Source organism: Prionailurus viverrinus, chromosome D4 (genome assembly GCF_022837055.1).
Source record: "Prionailurus viverrinus isolate Anna chromosome D4, UM_Priviv_1.0, whole genome shotgun sequence".
NCBI classification, from domain to species: domain Eukaryota; kingdom Metazoa; phylum Chordata; class Mammalia; order Carnivora; family Felidae; genus Prionailurus; species Prionailurus viverrinus.
Window position 1 is genome coordinate 2,112,949 of NC_062573.1, and position 23,530 is coordinate 2,136,478.

A 23,530-nucleotide genomic window follows, 5' to 3' on the forward strand; every position below is an offset into this window, starting at 1 on the left:
AGGGCTGGCAAACAGGGAGTCAGGACCAGTCCTCGGCTTGCAAGGGACAAGGAGAGGATGTGGTTACCAAACCCTGAAGCTGCTAGACTGGAGCTATGGCCCTAGGCACAGGAGCCCAGCCACTGTCAACCCACACCTGGCAGGAAGGAGCCAGGGGAGGGAATTCCCAGACTTCTCTCTCTAATCCGCCAGCCTCCTCCCAGAGTAGCTCTGGCGTACCCTGACCAGAAGACAGGACGGGTCTGCAGAGGCCAGCCTCCAGAGCGAGGCACACAGTAGGGAGGGGATCTGGAGAAGCCAACAGAATATCTAGCACATCTAAATTCCTGACAGAGCTGGGGGGGGGGGGGGGGGGCGGTTAAAATGAGATCAGCATCATAAATGCCTGGCACAGCAAATGCTCACTCACTACCCATTTGATCAGATTGTGCATTTGGCATTTACTTATCAAAAGGCCACAAAATAACTTTTATTCTCAGGTGGCAAAAGCCAGGATGAAAACAAAGACATGTGGTCATATAACCAGAGTGAAAAACAAAACTTTTACAAAGTTGACGGATAACATTTATTAAAACATGTCATACAAAAGGGCATGGTCTCTTCTATAAGAAGAAAATATTAAACAGTAACATTCAATTAAGTAAAACCATGCTGTACACTGAAGACAGCAATATATAAAGACAAAACTATTCAACTTTTGCAACACAGGCATAACATTTCACAAAATATCAATAAGATATGCACCTAATGATAATCTGTTTATCATCAAATGGTTTTGTGGTCTAAGAGTCACCTGACTTGCATAAATAAAGTAATTTTCTGGAAGAAACATTGGGAACCTCATAAAAGGAAAGAAGGCAGCAGCAACTGACATTATGACACAGGCTTCAAGCAACACTAAAACAAAAACAAACAAACAAACAAAAAAATGTCACATTTGCAAAATGTGTTCCAGCATCTTCCCATTGGGCACTATCAGTAGAGATTTGAAATAAGAAACAAGAAACATGTACCTTTAAATATGTAAGTAGCAAAGAACAAACCCAAACAAACAAACCCTGGTTTTACTGAACAAAGTTAGTCACCCATGAAAGCAATTAAATCACAAAATTAGTGTGGCACAGATGGGGGCTGGGGAAGGGGGTAAGTATGTTGCTTGTTTTCCAGCATTCCTAAATTATCAGAGACCTTTACAAACACAGACCCCTGGATATGGTGTGACGGAGTCCTCGCCACCCACCCAGAGGGCTGTGGCCAATCCTCCCCCCACCCCGCTCCAGGGCAAACACGACTGGGCTGCTTTTGCTCTGCCCCCCACATCACTTCCCCAGCAGCTTGGGGATGTGCGTGCCTCTGCAGGAAGGGGCCATTGAGACCAAGCAGCTTTCCTAAACAGCTAGAAGTCAACATAGGGCCAGTTTCGTTCAGCAGATGACCATGAGAATGGAGAAGACCCTTTTGGGCAGACTCTTTGAAAGCAGTGGCATAAAGAAGGGATTAGAGGAAGGTGAGATCTAGAAATGAGAATCAACAGGCCGGGGCCCAGGAGCGCCTGGGGGTAACCCTCAACACTTGAGGGAAGGCTACCGCAGTCCTTCCTTAGACGGTGATCCCTACTTTACCAAGTGGATTGTTGTAATGTGTACACCTAAAATTAAAGGCATGGTATAAATACTAATATTAGATACCACTGGTGGTGCCTTGAAGCCCTTTCCCGCTGGGACTGGAGAAGAACCACAGTTAAGACTCAAAGTAGGGGACAAATACCTTGGTTGTAGGCCATTAACACGATCCCTGAAAGACTGTTTGGAAAATGTTACCCACAACTATCCAAACTCATTTGGAAGGATAAAGATTTTCTAAAGCTGTACTGAGGCTAAGGAGAGAGACTATCCAACCCAGAGTGGGCAGGAGAAAAAAGGTAGTAATACAGTATGATCTCCTAATCCTAAAAAGCAAAGTTTATAAAAATTCACTTTCACTATCCAAACTAAGGCAATCTCTTTTCCCCGCCTCTCTGAACATGGCCAGCATTTCAGATGCCCAACCATCTCACAGGGTCTGGCTGACCCGATTAGCAACCCTAATTTTAAAGGAAACCCCAACTACCATAAAAAACTTAAAACAGCAGGTGTGAGGAACTTACACTTTAAATTCTATACTTAGTTGATGTACATATAAGGATTTCAATAAAGGACACCTTTCTTCACAACACATTAAATAAGTCCCGGCACAACTGACTACTTGCAAAACTACCACCCAAGGGCTGCCCACCACTCCGGGCTAAACAAGAATTCTTCATCATTACTCATAACAAAGGTGCCGTGCTAATTTCAGCATAACTGAAGAACCATGACTTTTCTCGAACGTTTTTATTCTATCTCTCAGACTCTTCTCCCAAAACGTCCCAATGCTCATTTGAATACAATCTTTAATGGGAAACAGCACATCAAACCTTCCGAACGGGCAGAAAGTGATTGGCTAATACCACGGGAGAGGGTGATGGGCTTTTGGCAGAACTAAACGGCTTCAACGCCTTAGTACTGAAATTAGTAGGAATAATAAAACAATTTCTCCTCACACACAATGGCCAGGATCATACCTAAAATCCATTGGCTTCTAACATGAAAAAATGAGAAGGAGCAATTGAACTTTGATTGTACAGTCTCCTCTATACACATCTGTCATGTATGCAGAGAAAGGACTGTTAACCGGTGAAGCTTCAACACCAAGAGAATATTAATGTGGCAAACAACCAAGAGGTAATATCTAGTTTCTAGATTAAAAAAATCAATATATATATATATTTATAATAAAGTTTTAAATACAAAGTGCTTTTTATATATCGAGAATGATACAGTGTTAATGAATAGATCCCTGTTTTGTAATGTCGATTACAAGAATTAACTGGTAAATAAGTACTTTCTTTTCCCCTTTCCAGATACTGTTCAACAAGTAAATGCCTTCCTTCGTGGTTGGAGCTTAAGGACCAGAGGCCATTGCCAGCAATGTCTATCGCATTAGAGCAAAGCCAAACTTCTGAAAAAAAAATTTCACCTCAAATCCAGGAAAAGTTATTTTTATTTTAAGGAAAAAAAAGTTTCCACTTGGAAGTAAAAGACCAGTAATTTATGGAAAAGTTGACATAATAGTAGCACCCTGTCCTACCCTGGTGAGAACTTCAGGTATATTACACAGCTTAAAAGCATCCTGAATATATGCTTCCTTTGTAACCTAAAACATCTGACTGAGCTGCAGAAAAGGTCTCAAGAATAGCTGCTTTTCTCGATGTTTTTTGGTACATACAGCTGTGTGGACTTGGAAATTTATGCAGCTTTATCTAGAATCTGGGAGCATGAATCTGTAGACTACTTTCTAAAATTAGGACTCCCTCTTTCCCCCTTTTAAAACACATTCCAGCACTCCTAAAGAACTGGCAGCATTAGCTCTATGTACCCCTCTGGGACTACCTCCCCTACCAGTGTATCTTCAAGACTCCTCTTTTCTTGGGCAGTTGTTTTTCCTGCCACTCAACATTCTGATACTCAGCAACTCTCGCTGACAGTCGGGGAGTTTCACCGGAGCACTCCATAAACTCCCTACGCTCACAGGTAACTCTCAGCAGTGACTCTTGGCTCCCTCCCACCAACTGTGGTCATGGACTGAACTCTTCAGGAAGCATCATAAACCTAAGAGAGAAATGGCTGGAGCAGCCAATATGGTACCATGGTCAGGGTCAAAGCAGGCTAGACGCCTACTAGCCACAGAGCAGATCCCACTGTGTGGATGCTATAATTACACAGGATTTGGGACAGCAAACCAATTAGAAATACCTATCTCTGGCACCCTAGAGAATTACAATTAGATACAATTGTCCAAACTAAATGTTAGTACTAAAATACAAAACTTTTTTGCCTTATCAAGAGTCTGAAACACATTGTGACAGTGGCGTCTTACAGAAACCGAAGCTTGTACCACAAGTTATTTGTTTCTTACTTAGAATGTCACCCTTTTAGCGTCTCCATAGTTTTTCATTAAAAGACCCTCTAGAAAGAATAAAACCAGACAAGAGAGCTCTGTTAATCAATTTCGCATCCTAGGAATCACATTATCTGTTAGCTTTTACAGAAGTAGCCTTTCATTCAGTGAAGCAGCTACTAAAACAAACCCACATTACCTAAGTATCTATAGTGAGAGCTAAATAAAATGCCAACGTGACCTTGTAATGAGCGATCAAAATTTGCTGCCACCTGAAACAGAACTGGTAGGCTGGAGTCCAGTTCCAAGTGCAGATGTCTATATCACCAAGTCCACCTGCCTCAATCACAACGGGCCTGAAGGTTTACCTTGCCAGCTGGGAAGTGGGTTAACTTATCCCCATTACCCACTCCAGGCCTGGACAGGAACATACAAATTTGAGGAATTAGATTTTTAAATTGGCCTACTTAGAGCTGGTCTTTCAGAAATATCTTCCATTTTTTTTAAGCTTCTCTCATAATAGCAAGTAGCACGCATCATCTGTGCCCAGATTTGCATAATTACCATAGTTTATTTTTGTGCCTGCCACTCAAGGGCCAGATCCTATTTTTAGTTAGCCTCAGTCGTATTCTGCTCAGCCTTTGCAGCTTCGTAGGACTTGGTACAAGAAGTCACATGCCTGTGGAAACTGTCCCTCCACATAAATCTCTTTGCACAGATATTACACTCATAGGGCTTTATGCCCGTATGAATTTTCATGTGCCCCACGAGATGATGCTTCATTTTGAATTTCTTACCACAGACACCACAGCCATAAGGCCGAAGACCGAGGTGCATGCTCATGTGTCGATCTCTCTGACTCTTGTGAGTGAAACTTTTCCCACACTGACAAGGATACAGCTTGTCGGTGGCTGAGAATCCTAAATGGGAAGCTTCTTCTTTAATCCCTGTTACCATTTCAATATTCTCACTGTAGCCCGATGCCAGGGCAGCCTCCTGTCTGTGCCCAATGAGATTACCGTCTGACCTCTCTCCAGAAAACTCTTCCATGGAAGAGCCGTAGAAATCCACCTGCTCATCATAATTGCTTTCGTCAGCCTGTTCGTCAAACTCTGCTTCTACTTTTTTTTCCCCGATGTGAAAGTCTTCCTCCACTCCCGAAGGCTGGACTGAGTGCTCCGTCTGCATGGTGTTGATAGACTCAGTGACCTGGTGCTCATCGTAGGGCGCGTGCACATCCATGCCCTCACATGCCTGGTCAAAGCGCTCGGGCTTCACGTGGATCCAGCGCTTGTGCGCCATTATGCTGGGCTTGCTATACATGGGCCGGGTGTAGTGGAACTCGGCGCTGTCGCTGGCCCCCTCCTCCCCGTCCTGGCTCGCCATTTCCGTGCTCAGCCGGTCATGCTCTGTGGACGAGTTGCTGGGAAGGTATTCGTGCTCAGTGAGTTGAGATGACAGCTCGTCTTTGGTGCTCTCCTCTTCATTCTCTCCGTCCCTCAGTTCTTGGGCTTTGGGGAAATCAGTATGGCCCCCAGAGCCCAGCTCAAAGCTCTCGACCAGGCCATTATAATTACTGCTGCTAGGAGACTGGTGGTCACTGCCATGATTTAGCTTCTGACAAAGAACTGTAGGGTTTCCCTCTAAAACCTCAGTGCATTTGTCTACCACATGCCACATCTGGAGGAAGCTTGCTGCTGTTAAGTAACTAACAATTTCTGGAGCAGGCATTACTAGACGTCCCGTATAGCTAGATAGGAGAATGTTCTCAAACACTCTTGGGTTCATCACATCAGGTAAAACAATCCTCCTGCTATTTTTCAGGAGTACCTGGTCACAAAAGTAGGGTGAACTGGCAGCAAGAACAGCTTTGTGTGCCCGGAAAATGTGGCCTTGGACAACAATGGAGACATCACATAATTGTCCTTGCTGGCGCTGCTGGTTCAGTTTCTGCAGAATGGTGCTGGAAAAATCAGGAAATTCTACTCGAAAAGAGTTTGTTCCAGGCTCCATTTCATCACAAATCTTGTTCAGTGCTACAAGAGAAAGAAAAACGAGTGCTAATTCCAGCCCAAAGAGACACTTATTGATCACTAAGAAAACTAAGACAAGTTCCACAGTTCCATAGAGTCCCCTTGCTTGTGGGCATTAGTGGGTGGAGCATTCATCCCCCAGAGCAAAGCTTGCAGGTGCGGGGGTGCCAGGAACGACCCGCTACCCTTCCTGGTCTTAACTCTTCACTTTGCCTATGTCTATGAATGAGAATAGAATTCAGAGATGTGCTTTGTAAGCTGTACAAATCTCCTAAATAAAACAAAGTACATATTTCTAGTCAAGACAAACATGATACCTGTCCAAGCAGTAGAATTTTTAAGAGACCTCAGATTTAATCCACATTTGCCAAGGTGGGGTGAGGAAGTGAGGATGGAATTGTTGGAAGAAGGAAAGACTTATATAAAGTTTCTGAGACTAGAATGAACTCAGCCACTGCAAGGAACTGAAAGGAGACCATTAGCCTAAAATCCAGTGCAGGAGTGAGGGGAAAGGGGGCTGAAGTGGTCAGAACAATCTTGCCTTTGGTCCTTCAGCACCACAGGTGCAAACTCACTGAAGTCCCAAACAATGTGACTTTCTTTAGTTGCCAGCAGAATTTTAGCCCTTTTAGGAGCTTCTGACGTGAAGCAGAATGAAGCAGTAAGTAAGGCAAGGTATTCCTTCTATCTGATGGTTTCCAAATTGTTTACAGACCAAAGAGCATACTAAATATTGTCCCTGTTACTGAATGACCTCAATCTGAAGATAAAGTTATAACAAAGAATAAAGGATTGCCTGTGTGGTTACTGTAAATGTATTTAGTGGGGTAGTCAAGGATTAGAGAAGCTTCCTAACAGCAGCAATCCACAAGATAAACTCTGCTAGACACCTGCTCATGCCCCATAATTCCACAGTAAATTAAAATAAACCAGTAAACCCAAGAGATTTATTGGCACTATCCATCATCTGGCTCTAAAACTATATCCAAACATTGCTAAATGCCAGGTTTTCTAAGTATGAGATTAAAACCAAACCAAAACCAAAACCCAGGGGCACTGGGTGTCCGATTTCGACTAAGGTCATGATCTCACAGTTTGTGAGTTCAAGCCCCACACGGGGCTCACTGATGTCAGCGCAGACCATGCTTCAGATCCTCTGCCCCCCTCTCTTTGCCCCTCCCCCACTTGTCTTCTCTCAAAAATAAATAAAAAACATTAAAAAAACCCCAAAAACCCAAAGATTGAAAGTCATCTTTGAGAGATAGGGAGAAAGACCAAGAAAAGAAACTAATGTTTCTTGAGTAGGTACTGTATAGCAGGGACTGTACTCCTTTTTTCCACTTTATAATGACTGCAAATATAGAGATCGATATTCTCAGGTTCAGTAACTCAGGTTCAAGTAACTTTACCAAGGTTAAAATAAGAGCTAATTTTTATTAATGTTTATTTATTTTTGAGACAGAGAGAGACAGAGCACGAACAGGGGAACGTCAGAGAGGGGGAGACACAGAATCTGAAGCAGGCTCCAGGCTCTGAGCTGTCAGCACAGAGCTGGACGCGGGGCTCAAACTCATGGACCGTGAGATCATGCATGACCTGAGCCGAAGTCTGACGCTTAACCAACTGAGCCACCCAGGCACCCCAGAGCTAATTTTTATGGGACTGGGCTGTGATTCTAGGTCTTCATCACTTCAAAGCCTATCCTATTTTTCCTACAACATCATTCTCCCTCTTCTAGGAAGATAACAAAATACCAGATAAGTCAATAGTAATTTTAAGAGGTAAGATGGTGTTTTTAGAAATAAGTATTAATTTATGGTTTATACCTCTTAAAACATTTCATAGTAATTTAAAACAAAAATAGGGGCACCTGGGTGGCTCGGTCAGTTGAGTGTCCGACTTTGGCTCAGGTCATGATCTTGCGGTTCATGAGTTTGAGCCCTACATCCAGCTCGCTGTCAGTGCAGAGCCTGCTTAGGATCCTCTGTCCTTGTTTCTCTGCCATCTGCAGCTTGTGCTCTCTCTCTCACATTCTCATTAGCACAAAAAGAACCAACTCAATGCTGTTTAATGACTATATAGTTCCTATTATATGGACTTACCATAATTTAAGCAGCTCTCTTATAGAATTTCAATTGTCTAGGCTTTTGAAATTATGAGGAATGCTATTATAAATACACAATGTAATTATACTGTGCATAACTATCTTGGCGTATCTTTGGAAATATCTATAGGGTAAATTCTATCAGCGGAATTGCTGGGTCAAAGGACTGTGCATTTGACATTTTGATGTATATTACAAAGCTACTTTCCAGAAAGGTTGCACCAAGTCACACTCCTCTATCAACAGTAAATAACACTCCACACCCTTAACAATTCTGGACATTATCAAACAAGAAAAAAAAAGTTTGCAAGCCTCCTAAGTAAATAATCCGTGATTCATTATTATTTAGATCAACATTTATTTAATTATGAATGAGAACGATATTCTTTATTCATGTTTACTGGTCATGTGTTTTTCCTATAAATTATCAGTTATATTCTTTGTTCAAATAAATCGGGCGATTCATCTTATTGATTTTTAGTTTTTTATAAATGTAAGAAATTAACTTTGAAATTTATATAAATTACCCAGTCTTTGCTTTTATGGCTCTAGGGTTTTGTGTTAGACACAGAAAGGCATCCCCAACTCCAAGATTATTTTAAATAAATAAAAATATTTAGTTTTTTTCCCTGGTACCACTTTTTTTTTTTTAAGTAATTAATTTATTTTGAGGGAGCAAGAGCAGGGGAGGGGCAGGCAGAGAGAAGGAGAGAGACAGAGAATCCCAAGCAGGCCTGATGCGGGGCTTCACTCACAAAATATGAGATCATGACCCGAACCAAAATCAAGAATTGGACACTTGACTGAGCTACCCAGCCAGGTGCCCCTCCCTGGTAGCATTTTTTTTTTTTTTTTTAAAGCTTTTAAATGTTTAATACACAAAGAGTTTGTTTTGGCATAAGGAGTAAGGTTGGAATCCAGCCCTTTTCCCTCCAAAATGTCTAGCCTATTTTCCAACACCATTATTGAATATTAATCTTCTCATCAAGATTTCAAATAATGTTGTGGAATGTTAAATGACTGAGAACAACACTTTTAAAAACAACTCTATAAAAATAAATGTCATAAGTGATAACAGAGAAAATGGTGAAGTAGGAAGCTCTCGGGATCAGTCCCACCATCAAAACAACCAGTAAGCTGTTGAAGGATCAGAATCAACTATTTGAGAACTCTGGAATCTGATCAGACACTTGTAGCAACCAAGGCAATGCTTGCTGAAGAGAGAGCCTGCTGAACCTCACTAGCAGTGCTGCCCGCACAAACCAGCTATAACCTCCACTCCCTACCCCCGACCCACTCCTAGAGTGGCTGGCTCTTGGCAGGGAGGACAACAAGGAATATGTCCTCCAAAAACTGGGGCATTTACATTCTGGCCAGTATGGTGGATCCATGCAGCTTTGTTCTGGCCCTCTCAGGCAGCAGTGGCTTCCCCAGCAGCACTGAGCATATTTTTTTTTTTTTTTTTGATCATAAGATTTCAAAAGGCAAACATGCTCCCCCTCCCTCCCACCCCCAAGCCTGGGTCAAAGTATTTAAGGAAGTCTGTCAGGTCACAAGCTGACCACACAGATAAAACAACAGAAACTTCAGTGACCACATGCAACAAGGGATACAGACTTGGCAAAAATAGCTTGGAAAAACTGTCATGCAAACCGACAACTGCAGCCCTCAACAAGTAACAAAAGAAGTCCCATAGGATGGGAAGGATCTAATTTCAAGAGTTACCATATTCGAATACTTAAAATGTTCTAGTTCTCAACCAAAAATTACAAAGTATAAAAGAACAAGGAAGAGAGATGCATTCACAAGGAAAAGAATATTAGAAACTATACTTGGGGGATTCTCGACATTAGAATTACTAGTCATACTAAAGTAAATCAATTATCTTACATATGCTCAAATTGCTTAAAACACACGCGTGCGCGCACACGCACACGAAAAACCCCACTATGGACAAAAACTAAAGGAAATCAGGAGAATAATGTCAGTAAAGAGATAGAAATTATAAAAAGGAACCAAACAGAAATTCTGGAGCTGAGAAGAATAGTTGAAGCCCTAACCGCCCCTCAAAACCCTAGAATGTGACAGTATTTGTATACGAGGCCTTTAAAGAGGTCATTAAAATAGAGTTACTAGGGTGGGCCCTAATCCAATCTGACTAGTATTCTTGTAAGAAATTAAATTTGGACACACAGCAGCATCTAGGGGGTACACAATGTGAAGACACGTGAAAAGGTGGCCATCTGCAAGCTGAGGAGAAAGGCCTCAGGATAAACCAAATCTACAGACACCATGATCTTGCTCTTCTAGCCTCTAGAATTGTGAGAAAAAAAAAAAAATCCTGTTATTTAAGCCACCTAGTCTGTGGTGTTTTGTTTGAAAGACACAGGAAACCAATACAAGTTGAAGTAAAAAGTCCGCAGATTTAAAATAGGCAAAAGAAAAAAAAGTCACCAAACTCAAAGACAAGGCAATTGAAATTACTGAGTCAGAGGAGTGGTGAGAAAAATGAAGAGAAATGAACACTGTGTGAGGTAACTGTGGGACATCACTGAATGTACCAAATGCACACCATGGGAGTCTCAAAGAGTAGAAAACGTATTAAAAGAAATACTGGTAGAAAACTTCCCAAATTGGATAAAAGAGAAACCTATACATCCAGGAAGCTCAACAAACTCCAAGCAGGATAAAACGAAAGAGATCCACATTAGACACATTGTAAGTTAAATAGTAAGTAGAAAGTCAAAGACAAGGGAGCTGAACGCAGTAAGAAGGAAATGCCTCATCACATGAAAGACATCTTCAATTAAGATTCACACCTTAAAAAAAAACATACAGGTCAGAAAGTAGTAGTATGGCATATTTAAGGTGCTGGAAGAAAAAACCATCAACCGATAATTCTGTATCTGGCAAAACTACCTTTTCTTGAATGAAGGAGAAATTAAGACACTCCCAGATAAACAAAAGGTAAGGGTATTCATTACCAGAACTTTTCTTTTTTTACGTTTATTTATTATTGAGAGACAGAGAGACACCGAGCATGAGCGGGGGAGGGGCTGAGAGATGGAGAAGACACAGAATTCTGAAGCAGGCTCCAGGCTTCGAGCTGTTAGCACAGAGCCCGACGTGGAGCTCAAACTCACAAACTGCAAGATCATGACCTGAGCCGAAGTCGGATGCTCAACCGACTGAGCCACCCAGGTGCCCCATTCATTACCAGAACTTTTCTACAAGAAATGATAAAAAGGGATCCTTCAAGCTGAGATAAAAGAATACTAGGTAAGGGCGCCTGGGTGGCTCAGTCAGTTAAGCATCCGACTCGAGCTCACTCAGGTCATGATCTCCGTGGGTTTGGGCCCTGCATCGGGCTCTGTGCTGACACCTCACAGCCTGGAGCCTGCTTCAAGTGCTCTGTGTTTCCCTCTTTCTCTGTTCCTCCCCTGCTTGCACTCTCTTTTTGTCTCTCAAAAATAATAAATGAATATTAAAAAAAAAAAGAATACTAGATAGTAATTCAATGGCATATGAAGGAATAAAGACCAATGATAAAGGTTAACAACATAAACATAAAAGCTGTTATTATTTTGACTTATAACTTTTTTCCTGTATGCTTGAAAATGCAAATTCATAAAACAATACTTATAAATCAACATAAATAGGCAATGTATGAAGATGTAATCCATGACAATAACAAAATGAAGGGAAAGGGATGGAGGTGTAAGGAACAGTTTAAGAGATTAATTGTAAATCTCAATGTAACTACTAAGAAAATAATAATATACATGAAAAGGAATGAAAGGAATCAAAATGGCATGCCAAAAAAGAATAAATGCTTTATTTTTTTAATAAATGTTTTTAGGGGCGCCTGGGTGGCGCAGTCGGTTAAGCGTCCGACTTCAGCCAGGTCACGATCTCGCGGTCTGTGAGTTCAAGCCCCGCGTCGGGCTCTGGGCTGATGGCTCGGAGCCTGGAGCCTGTTTCCGATTCTGTGTCTCCCTCTCTCTCTGCCCCTCCCCCGTTCATGCTCTGTCTCTCTCTGTCCCAAAAATAAATAAACGTTAAAAAAAAAAAAAAAATTAAAAAAATAAATAAATAAATGTTTTTAAAAGGTAGTAATGGAGAAATTGAGAAACAAAAAACATACAAGGTATACAGAAAACAGCTAAATGGTAGAAGTAAATCCTTTCTCACCAGTACTTAAATGTAAATGGATTAAACTCTCCAATTAAAAGGTGGAGACTGGCAGAATGGATTAAAAAACATGGTTTATATCTTTTCTATGAGAGACAACATATAACACACAAGTAAAATGATAGAAAAGATATTCCATGCAAAGAGTAACCAAGAGAGATGGAGTGGCTGTATTATTATCAGACAAAATAGACTTTTTTTTTATGTTTACTCATCTTGAGAGAGAGAGCGAGCGAGCACACGCGTGTGCGCTTGAATGAGAGGAGGGGCAGAGAGAGAGAGAGAGAGAGAGGAGACAGAATCTGAAGCAGCTATGAACTAACAGCAGCGAGCACGATGTGGGGCTTGAACTCATGAACCCGTGATATCATGACCTGAGCTGAAGTCAGACATTTAACCAACTGAGCCCTGCAGGTGCCCCCAGACAAAATAGATTTTAAGTCAAAAAGGTTACAAGAACAAAGAAAGACATTAATAGATTGATAAAAGGTTCACTCTATCAAGAAGATAGAACCATACACATATATTCACTAAGAAATCTATATGGAGCAAAATATATGAAGCAAAAATGGACAATGAAGAAACAGACCAATCTACAACAACAGGTTATGACTCCAATTCCTCATTTTCAGTAATGGATAGAAAAACCAGACTTAAGATCTATAAGGAAATAGAGAACCTGAACATTATAACAAATCAATGACACCTAAAAGACAATACAGAACACAAAAAATAATGAATTTCTCAGGGGCACCTGGGTGGCTCAGTCGGTTAAGCATCCGACTTCAGCTCAGGTTGTGATCTCGTGGTCCATAAGTTTGAGCCCCGCATCGGGCTCTGTGCTCACAGCTCAGAGCCTGGAGCCTGTTTCAGATTCTGTGTGTCTCTCTCTCTGACCCTCCCCCGCTCATGCTCTGTCTCTCTCTGTCTCAAAAATAAATAAAGGTTACAAAAAAAAAAAGTAATCAATTTCTCATACATGCTACGACATAAACCTGGCAACATTGTGTTAAATCATGAGAAACATTAACTCAAATAAGCCAGACAGAAAAGGACACATGTTGTATAACTCCACTTCTGTGAAATATCTAGAATAGGCAAATTCAGAGACAAAAGTAGATTGGAGGTTACCATGGATTCAGGGGAGTTAGGAATGGGAGTTATTACTTAATAGGTAGAGTTTCTGTTTTGTGATGAAAAAACTGGGGGATTAGAAAGTGTTGCCATTTGTAAAACATTGTGAGTATAATTAATGCCACTGAATTGTACACTTGAAAATGGTTAAAATGGTGAATTTAGTGATATATTTTTTTACCACACATTAAAAAAAAAAAACTTGGGGAAAATCTCATGAAACTTTACTTTCAACTATGTCAAGGTGGTAATGGTCCTTATAATTTAAAAGTATCTGACCTCTGGGGTGCCTGGCTGGCCCAGTCGGTGGAGCATGCGACTCTTGATGTCAGGTTGTGAATTCAAGCCACATGTTGGGTGTAGAGATTATTTAAAAAAAAAAAAGTATCTGATCTCTGCCCTTAACTTTGGGCAGGTGCGGCATTTCTAAATATTCCCTGATTTTACTAACATGCAAAGACTGAAACTCTCCTTCCGATTTTCCTGCCATATAAGCCATATTTAGAAACTCACAGGCAGTTGTGGTAGCTGTGATCTGTATTGATAGTACAGGTGCTGTTTCAATTTCTAACGACTTTCACAGAAGTAATTAACTCACTAAAATGAACACATAAATAAGTAAACCGACATAAAACACTATATGCACATTATTGGGGGGGTGGGTTTCTAAGATGATCAAGGAATCTCACCGTCCAGAGTTTATAATCTGGTAGGGGGGAATGGAAAACATGCATACAGCCCTGCTATTCAAGGCAAAGCATGATAGAAGCACCACACGAGAACTATAAACCCAAGAGAAATTCAGAGGAGGGGACCTGGTATAGCCTACAATTACATATCCTTTCACAATAAATTTTAGTATCACCAGGGTAAGAGGAAGACTTGAGAGCAGTATATAATTCTTCTCATCTACCACATCCTAACCAAACTAATCTAAGGAAAATGAAAAAAATTGGCCTGAGTCCTGGAAACTAGGGACCAGAGCTATCTGGTAAACTTTAATTAAGGACATAGTGTAGATGGGACCAGACTGGAAAGAGACATTACCTCTGCAACTCCACCCAGTTCCCCAGGCAATCCTGGTATAATAGTAGCAATCTTGAGAGAAGAACACTAACGCCTGTTCACTTGGAAGGTCTGGCTGTGGCTCAAATCCCAGGGTGGACTATGGGACAGGTCCTGCAGATTAGCAACATTAAGAGGTGGTTGTACTGGAATACCAATGTTTGTATAATGCCTCAGCAGAAAGTTTTTAAAAACTTGGCACGAGAGGGTGGAGTTCAGTTAGTAACTGGCAAAGACATGGCCCATCATTTGCCAGCTGGGCCAAAGAAACTAAAGTAGGTCCCTGGTATCACAATTTCACAAACACAGAAGAAAGTACACAGAGCTCAAGCTGTCCTAAGAGTAAGACCTAGCCTCTGGCCCCAGCCATTCAACTCAAGTTAACCCCTGGTGTCAGCTAAAGAGCTCAGAGTTGATTCTAACAGCATTCAGGTTTACGGTAAAAGACCCCCAAAGGGCACTTGGGTGGTTTAGTCGGTGAAGCATCTGACTTCTGACTTCAGCTCAGGTCATGATCTCATGGTTCACACGTTCGAGCCCCACATCGGGCTCTGCACTGACAGCTGGAGCCTGGAGTCTGCTTCATTTCTGTGCTCCCCCTCTCTCCACCCCTCCCCTGCTTGTGCCCTCTCTCTTTCAAAAATAAATAAACATTAAAAAAAATTGGGGGGGGGGGGGAAAGACCACCAAACAATCCACCCACAAAGGGAAATTTTTCAGACCCAAACAGAATGTTTCCCTCTAAAGAATTAAAAACCTGGTTAGTTTTATTCTGTAAGTACATGGGGTCTGTAAATACATTCTACAGTAACAAAAAAGAAAATAGCAAGGGATAAACAAAGAACAGTTTTGAGGGTATTGTTTCAGTTTTTGTTTTTTTTTTTTAATGTTTGAGGGGGGGAGGGAGGGAGAGGGGGAGGGAGGGAGAGAGAGAGAGAGACAGAGAGAATCCCAAGCAGGCTCTGCGTCAGAGACCCATGTGGGGCTCAATCCCACAATCATGACCTGAGTCAAAATCAAGAGGTGGACACTTAACTGACTGAGCCACACAGGTTTTCTTTCTTTCTTCTTCTTCTTTTTTTTCTTTTTTTATTAAAGTTAAGACCTATGCCCAACATGGGGCTTGAACTTAGGACCTTGAAATGAAGAGTCACATGCTCTACTAAGACAGACAGGCGTCCCTTAAGAGCACAGTTTATTTTTTAAATGTTTAAGAGAGAGAACATGAGTAGAGGAGGGGTAGGGAGAGAATCCCAAGCAGGCTCTGCATTGTCAGCGCAGAGCCTGACTAGGGGCTCAATCCCATGAACCATGAGATCATGACCTGAGCCGAAATCAAGAGCTACCCGACTGAGCCACCCAGGAACCCCTGGAATCTGCTATTTAAATGTGGGCCCCAGGAAGCACTGGAAACTTCTCAGTGATATGTTGTGAAATGTGTTCTGGAAAGACAATCTGCTGATGCACTTAAAAGCGGGAGTAAGTCTGAAGTACAGGCTTAATTATAAGATTTCAGCAAAGAAACCAGGTTTGAGGCAATGAAAGTAACAGTGAGTATGGAAAACAGAGAGGTAGAATCAGTAGGACTGACTGAATTGGTAGGTAGGAAGATTCAAAGCTAGTGCAAGGCACAAATTATACCATCAAGAGAGTGAAAAGTTAACCTCCAACATGGAGAAGAAATATGCAATCATATATCACTGTTAAATGACCCATATCCAGAATACATAAAGAACTCTTAAATTTAATAGACAACTCAACTGAAAAATGGGCAAAGGATTTGAATGAACATTTCTCCAAAGAAGATATACAAATAAGCACACAAAAAAATGCTCAATATCATTATTCACTAGGGAAATGCAAATTCAAACTACAATGAGATATTACCCATTTGGACAGCCATGATATATAAAGACACAAAAACAAGTGTTGATGTCGATATGGAAGGATTAAAATCATTATACCTTGCTGGTGGGAATATAAAATGGTGTGGCTACTTTTGAGGTAGGTCCTCAAAAAGTTAACCATAAAGTTACCATGTAACCCAACAATTCTACTAGGTATATACACAAGAGCATTGAAAACATACGATATCCACAAAAACTTATACACGAATGTCCATAACAGCATTACTCATAATGGCCAAAAAATGGAAACGACCCAAATGTCCTCCTCTGATGACTGAATAAATAGAAGGTGGTATATCCATACAGTGAAATATTACTCCATTTTATTATGTACTATGCACATATTATTGTACTATGCCATTCTTTTGGCAATAAAAAAAGAATGACAAATGTGATAACATGGCTGAACCTTAAAACACTATACCAGGTGAAAGAAGTTAGATATAAAAAGCCACATCTTGTATGATTCCATTTATAAGAAATGTCCACAACAGAAAGATTTATAGACAAAAAGTAAATCAGTGGCTGCCAGAAACTACAGGGAAAGGAAAGGAGAATCACTGCTAATTGTGTGTTTTGTTTTGTTTTTGTTTTTGTTTTGAGGTGGGGGAGAGAGGATGAAAATTCTAAAATTAGATTGTCCCACACTCTAATTTTAGAATGGGTTTATACAACCCACTGAATGCACTAAAAAACTTTTTTTTGACGTCCATTTATTTTTGAGAGAGGGAGAGAGAGAGTGGGGAATGGGCCGAGAGGGAGGGAGACAGAGGATCTGAAGCAGGCTCTGCATGGACTGCACAAAGCCCAATGCAAGGCTCGAACCCACAAACCACAAGATCATGACCTGAGCAGAAGTCGTACGCTCAACAGACTGATCCACCCAGGTGCCCCTACTAAAAAACTTTTAATTGTACATGAATCATGTTTCAGTAAAGCTGTTTAAGAAATAAAGTAATGCAAGGTAAACTAGTTACCTATACCGACTCTGAAGTTTCCAAACTGGATAACTAGGAAAATGTTGTAATTAGTAGGAATAATAACAGCATCTACTATTTATTAAATGTGTGCATTGTACCAGAGTCTGTGCAAAAGGACTGTATGTATTCTATCTCATCAATCCTCATAACAATCCACTGGATAGGTAGTTTTTATCTTATTGTACAGAATAGGAAATAGACACAGGGTGCCTGGGTGTCTCAGTAGGTTAAGCTCAGATCCAACTATGGCTCAGATCATGACCTCACAGTTTGTGAGTTCAAGCCCCACATCGGGCTCTCTGCTGTCAGCGCAGAGCTTGCTTCAGATCCTGTTCCCCTCTCTCTCTGCCCCTCTCTCGCACACGCATGCACTCTCTCAAAAATAAACATTAAAAAAAAAGAAGAATAGGATATAGACAAAGAGGCTAAACTACTTGCTTAACTAGTAAGTGGTGAAGTTGGAATTAAATTCAAAACACTTGCTCAGGCCTAATATAACCTGTGATGATAGTGTGGAAAGTAAAGGTGAATACTACTTTCACAAATAAACAACTGAAATCGTCTATAACATACGATGCATTCCTAAACCCCAGAGCAAATTATTCACCATCCTCAGACTTAATACGGTACTGCAATTTTATTTGTCACCTTACACACAGTGTTTTGTTTTTTTTTAAACTAATAGTAACAGTTCTAAAACATACACACCTATCTCAGTTCATTCCCTCCATAGTTCATGGATGCTCTCTGGCTTTTTTTTTTTTTTTTTTTAATGTTCATTTATTTTTGAGAGAGACAGGGAGACAGAGTGCAAGTGGGGGAGGGGCAGAGAGCAAGGGAGACACAGAATCAGAAGCAGGCTCCAGGCTTCGAGCTGTCAGCACTGAGCCTGACGCTGGGCTCGAACTTGCGAACTGTGAGATCATGACCTGAGCCAGAGTCGGATGCTTAACCAACTGAGCCACCCAGGCTTTTTTAAAAGCAGAAGACAATGGGAAAATATTGAAGAAATCACCAAACTCTAGATGACCTCCACGATCTCTTTCAATTTTGATGAGTTTAATGTATTTCTTATACAACTAAAGAATAGCATATCAAATTTTACGCATTACTTAAACACAATTATGTATCTTAAAACACAGATAACAATAGGGAAGCAGACCCATTGGTCTTAAAGCCCTCCAAAGATTTCTTAATTAGACCATAAAGGTAATTTGCATACTTACTGTAGAGAGCACATTTAAACACAGTAAATACTACTTGAGTAAATCTAAAGATTCGCACAAATACACAAAAATACCAAAACCCCATGCCTACCAAAGTTCTTTCTTTATATTAGCCAGATGCTTTGCAGTTCAAAGGGCAAGCTATGTAAACCTGGGTCTTGCAACTGCGATACTCTTGAATCATTACACTTATTTTAAAGATGAGTGAACTAGGGGCACCTGGCTGGCTCAGCTGGAAGAGCATGTGATTCTTGATCTCAGGTTCATGAGTTTGAACTCCGTGCTGGGTGTAGAGATTAGTTAAAAAAAAAAAAAAAAAAAATCAAATCTTGGGGTGCCTAGATGGCTCAGTTAGTTGAGCATCCAACTCTTGATTTTGGCTCAGGCTCAGACTGTGATCCTGAGGTCATGGGATTGAGCCCCACCCTGGGCTCTGAGCTCAGCGTGGAGCCTGCTTGGGATTCTCTCTCTGGGCCCTTCCCTTCTCATGCTCTCTCTCTCTCTCTCTCTAATAAATAAAATGAAAAAATAAAATAAATCTCAGGAGTGTCTGAGTGGCTCAGTCAGGTTAAGCATCTGGCTCTTGATTTTGGCTCAGGTCATGATCTCATGGTTCGTGGGAGCAAGCCTTGTGCCGGGCTCTGTGCTGACAGCATGGAGCCTGTTTGGGATTCTGTCTCCCTCTCACTCTGCCCCTCCCCAACTGACTCATGCACAAGTTCACTCTCTCAAAATAAAAAAATTTAAGAAATTAAATCTTAAAAAAAAAAAAAAAAAAAAGACGAGTAAACTAAACTCTGGAAGGTTAAAAGACCTGCCCAAGGTTATATATCTCAAAAGTGGTAGGTCAGAATTCAAATTTAAAGTTTAATTTAGGGGTGCCTGGGTGGCTCAGTCGGTTAAGCGTCAGACTTTGGCCTGCGTCATGATCTTGGGTTTCGTGGGTTTGAGCAATGCATCGGGCTCTGTGCCCAAAGAGTGGAGCCTGCTTTGGATTCTGTGCCTCCCTCTCTCTCTGCCCCTCCCCCGCTTGCATTCTGTCTCTCTTTTCCTCAAAAATAAACAAACATTAAAAAAATTTTTTTTTTAAAGTTTAATTTAAATCTAATATTGTTCTAAGTTAAAAAAAAAAAGTCCCTGAGAAGTTTCTCTTAAGTGAGATGCTGTAATGGTACAATGTAGAGCAGTGACTGGCCTTAAAATGTGCGACAGTTCCTGCTCAGAAGTATGGGAACCTATGGTCTAGAACAATTAAATACAAATACATCTTTATTTTTGCTGAAAAATAAACCATTTTAGTAAATAATTTTAAAAACCTGTATTTTTAGTAAGTTTATAGCTTACCTACCTAATGCAAAGGTGTTATCCTGGAAAAAAGCCCCTTATGCCATGGCCATCACAAAGCAGTATGGATGAATGAGGAAGAGGAACCCATTTCTCAGTTTTGCTTCAAATTAGAATCACACTGACTTCTGAAAGAAAAAAATCACGTTGAAAATGTAAAAACGATGCTGGTGACATTCAGCATATACATGTGCCTTGCTAATAAACACTACATGTGTAGGATTTATTTCTGAGCAGCAGAAAGAAAACTGGTATCTTCGGTTATATTAACTTCTAGTCTGTACTATCTTAGCTTCTGCCTTGTACTTAAAATGGACTTAATTTTGAAATAATTTTAGATTTACAGAAAAGTTACATAAATGCCGAGAGTTCTGTACACCCCTAAATCTCTCACCCAGTTTTAATAACCGTCTTACATTACCATGGTACTTTGGTTAAAAATAGAAAACCAACACGGATCAGTGTCTATGTAATTTTACAAAATTAAAATATCCTTTGGAAAAGTGTTTTCAGTCTTCAGACCATTGCCAATCAGCACCCCTATAGGTTCTCCTAATTGGAACACTTTAGCCAAAGAACTTAGTTAAAATCTATTTTAGGATTTTTTAAAAATAAGCTACCTACTTTATGGACTTTGAATCTTGTCTCCCTTTAATTTTAAGACACAGCTGAATGTTTTACTTAAAAAAAAAAAGCCAAAAGCAAATACTCCATTGTAGCAAACTCTCTGAGATTCAAAAGAGAAGGTATTGTTCTAACCACAAACCCCACTTATCGGTCATCCTGCCATTACATTACAATATAGCCAAGGAAATGGTTTTAAATGCACTCTCATATTCATTAGCACTGGGGTAAGAAGCTCAAATCGAGAAAAACAGAAGGAAGACACAGCACTGGGTTTTAGGATAATGATTAGCTACATACCAACAAAAAACAAAACAAAACAAAACAAAACAAAACAAAACAAAACAAAACAAAAAAGGAAAGTCTTCTTGACAAGTTGCAAATAAGACAAAAATCTTTCCAACCATAAATGTAGATAAAGTAAAAGTTCATGAAAATAATACACAGCACATTCAACGGATTTTAAGAGGCATATTTCAAAATTTCTGCAATCAGGATGTGATGGTCAAGTGGAAATTTTAATACTTGTCACTGCCTGAGACCCTCATCAATGTTTCTGATGGCACAAAGGACACTGTGGGAAAGTATGGACCCATCTCTGAACTTACAAGTGAGTATGAATGTTAAAAGTTTAACACTTTCACCAATTTATTTCACTTATTTTTTAAAATTTAGGCATTAGAAAGTATCATGTAAAAATGTCTAAATAAGTCTAAAAATGTTTTCAAAAAGAATTTTCATAAGCCTAAGTGATTACAAAAGCACATGCCATAGCTTAATTGGCGGTGGTTTCTCCTCAATCCATGGTATCCTAGGATTCAATACAGTAGTAATTCAGCTGCTGCATCTCACAAGAAAGCCTGATAAACTACCATAGCAGACAAAATGGCTTAAATAAGAACATAATACAAAGCCCCCCCCCCCCCCCATCAGAAAAGACACAGGAAATGACACATAATTTTGTGTTATCATAACAGGGCTGTTTTTCCAACCCTAACGGTTTTCTTCATGTGAAAAGTAAAGTCTTCCTGAAATTCCCTATTTATGCAGAAGATTCCTGCACTGAATCCGAGGATTATGGAGGGAGGAGAGCTAGAGTGGTAATCTGCCTCAAGTAAAAAACTTGAGGGAAGATTTTAACTGAATTATTTTGACCGAAGTCCTTTTCTAAGGACATTAGCTCTGACAAGAGCAGGCATCAACAAACAACTTAAGGTTCCTAAGAGCTACAAAATAAATTTTTAAAAGCACATTTTCAAAGAGCTGGCTAGTACCGAGCTTCTCCAATGAGCAAGGGTTTTTTCCTCCCTGTACTGTGATGAAATATACTTAGTATAAAATTTGGTATTTTAAAGTGTCCAATTAGTAGAATTAAACACATTCACGATGTTGTGCGACCATCACCACTATCCATTTCCAGAACCTTTTCATCATCCCAAACTAAACCTCTGTATCCCTTAAACAATAACTCTCCATTCCCTCCTCTACCAGCTCCTGGTAAACTGCATCCTACCTTCTGTCTGCCTCTATGAATTTGCCTATTTTGGACAAAGTGTAAGTGGACTCATACAGTATTTGTTCTTCTGGGTCTGGCTTATTTCTCCAGGGAGTACCTTAGTAAAGCAAAGAATGAATACCAAATTATTAGGTTTCTTATAATCTAACTGTACATACTGACACAATTTCTGCACTAAGCATACAGCTCTCCCTAGAAATCCTGCTACTGTTCCATGAGCCCCCAGGGACACAAGATCTCAGACGGACCTTTCCTTAGCCTGTAGACAGGCCTAGTTAAGCAGCTGTAATTCAAAGAGGAGGCTCCTGGGAGCTGTGGAGGCCATCCTGGGGTACGTGGACCGATCGAAGGGAATTCAGGAGCTGTGCAGGCCTAAAATGCCATGGGTAGGAAAAGGCAAGGATTTATCAAGGTACGCTGGCCCTGAGATGGTCTCTGGTTGGCCTGCTTCTGCACCGGAGACTTAGGTTGGGCGACACCTGTCAGAGTTGAGGGCCAGACTGCAGTCTAGTCACTGAGAATGTCACCAGGGCAAGAAGCTTCACAGGGTCATGAGTCACCTTGCATGGCTCAGAGGTCCGGGCAGGCCTGCCCTGCCCCGCCCAGACAAACCCAGTTAGGAGAGGCAACAAACAAGAGAGAAAGACACTAAACTGGCACCAACACGGACGGCCAAAGAGCAGGGCTGACAGGCAGGCCATGAATGAGAGGAAGGGCCGAGAGGGAAACACAGGGTGAAAAACCACATAAGCAAGGTGGAGGCAGAAATAAAGACAGGGTCCAGATAGAGACGGGCTCGAGAGAGACAAACTGGAAAGGAACACAAAGTTGACAGGGGCCGAGTTGAGATGCAAAAAGGGCAGGTGACAACAGGTGACAGAGACCACAAGCGAGGGGAAACACTACTTAGAAGTAAACAGAGACAGATACTAGCAAAATCTGGGCACAACCTTTCTCCTGGCTTTGGCTCGAACCCGAGGCCGCCGCGCCGCACCCACACGGCGCCCCCGAAAGGCCAGCGGACGAACCCGAGCGGGATCTCCAAGCGCTCTGGCCCGCCAAGGTCCGCCACCGCGGGGTGACCTTGGGCGAGACGCTGCCTCGGGGGCCTTGGTGTCGCGGTCGGCGCACCGGACTGGCTGGAGGCGGCCCGGGGCTCCGGGACTCCAACCGGCCGAGCGCGGCTAAAGCATCCTGGTCGGCGGAATGGGCCTGCCGGCCGGGGGCGCGCGCACCGGGTCCTGCAGAGAAGCCCTTAAACCTCTCTGGCCTCCCCCCTCCCCTTCGCTACCTGGTGTCTCAACTCCGCAGTACCTGCTAAGGGCTCCGCACTCGCATAACCCACCCGCGGGACACTTTCCGCCACCGGCTTCAGGCCCGTTCAAGCCGTCGCCGCCGCGACCGACTCAGCCTGAGCCTCCCGCCCCC

General features: G+C 41.4%; 1 protein-coding gene across 8 annotated transcripts; it reads right to left on the minus strand.

Annotated features, from left to right (window-relative positions):
- Positions 1-541: 541 nt before the first annotated feature.
- Positions 542-23,530, minus strand: ZBTB43 (zinc finger and BTB domain containing 43). Of its 8 annotated transcripts, XM_047829805.1 has the most exons (4): positions 23,053-23,140; positions 19,967-20,090; positions 14,488-14,619; positions 542-6,014 (listed from the first exon to the last, which is right to left on the minus strand). In XM_047829805.1, the coding sequence occupies exon 4, from the start codon at positions 5,989-5,991 to the stop codon at positions 4,588-4,590; it is 1,404 nt and encodes a 467-aa protein (XP_047685761.1). In that variant the 5' UTR covers positions 5,992-6,014; positions 14,488-14,619; positions 19,967-20,090; positions 23,053-23,140; the 3' UTR covers positions 542-4,587. The 8 variants fall into 8 exon arrangements, with proteins under 8 accessions (XP_047685761.1, XP_047685755.1, XP_047685758.1 ...); XM_047829799.1 differs by lacking the exons at positions 14,488-14,619; positions 23,053-23,140 and adding an exon at positions 23,417-23,530; XM_047829802.1 differs by lacking the exons at positions 14,488-14,619; positions 23,053-23,140 and adding an exon at positions 23,417-23,523 and having other exon boundaries at positions 19,967-20,087.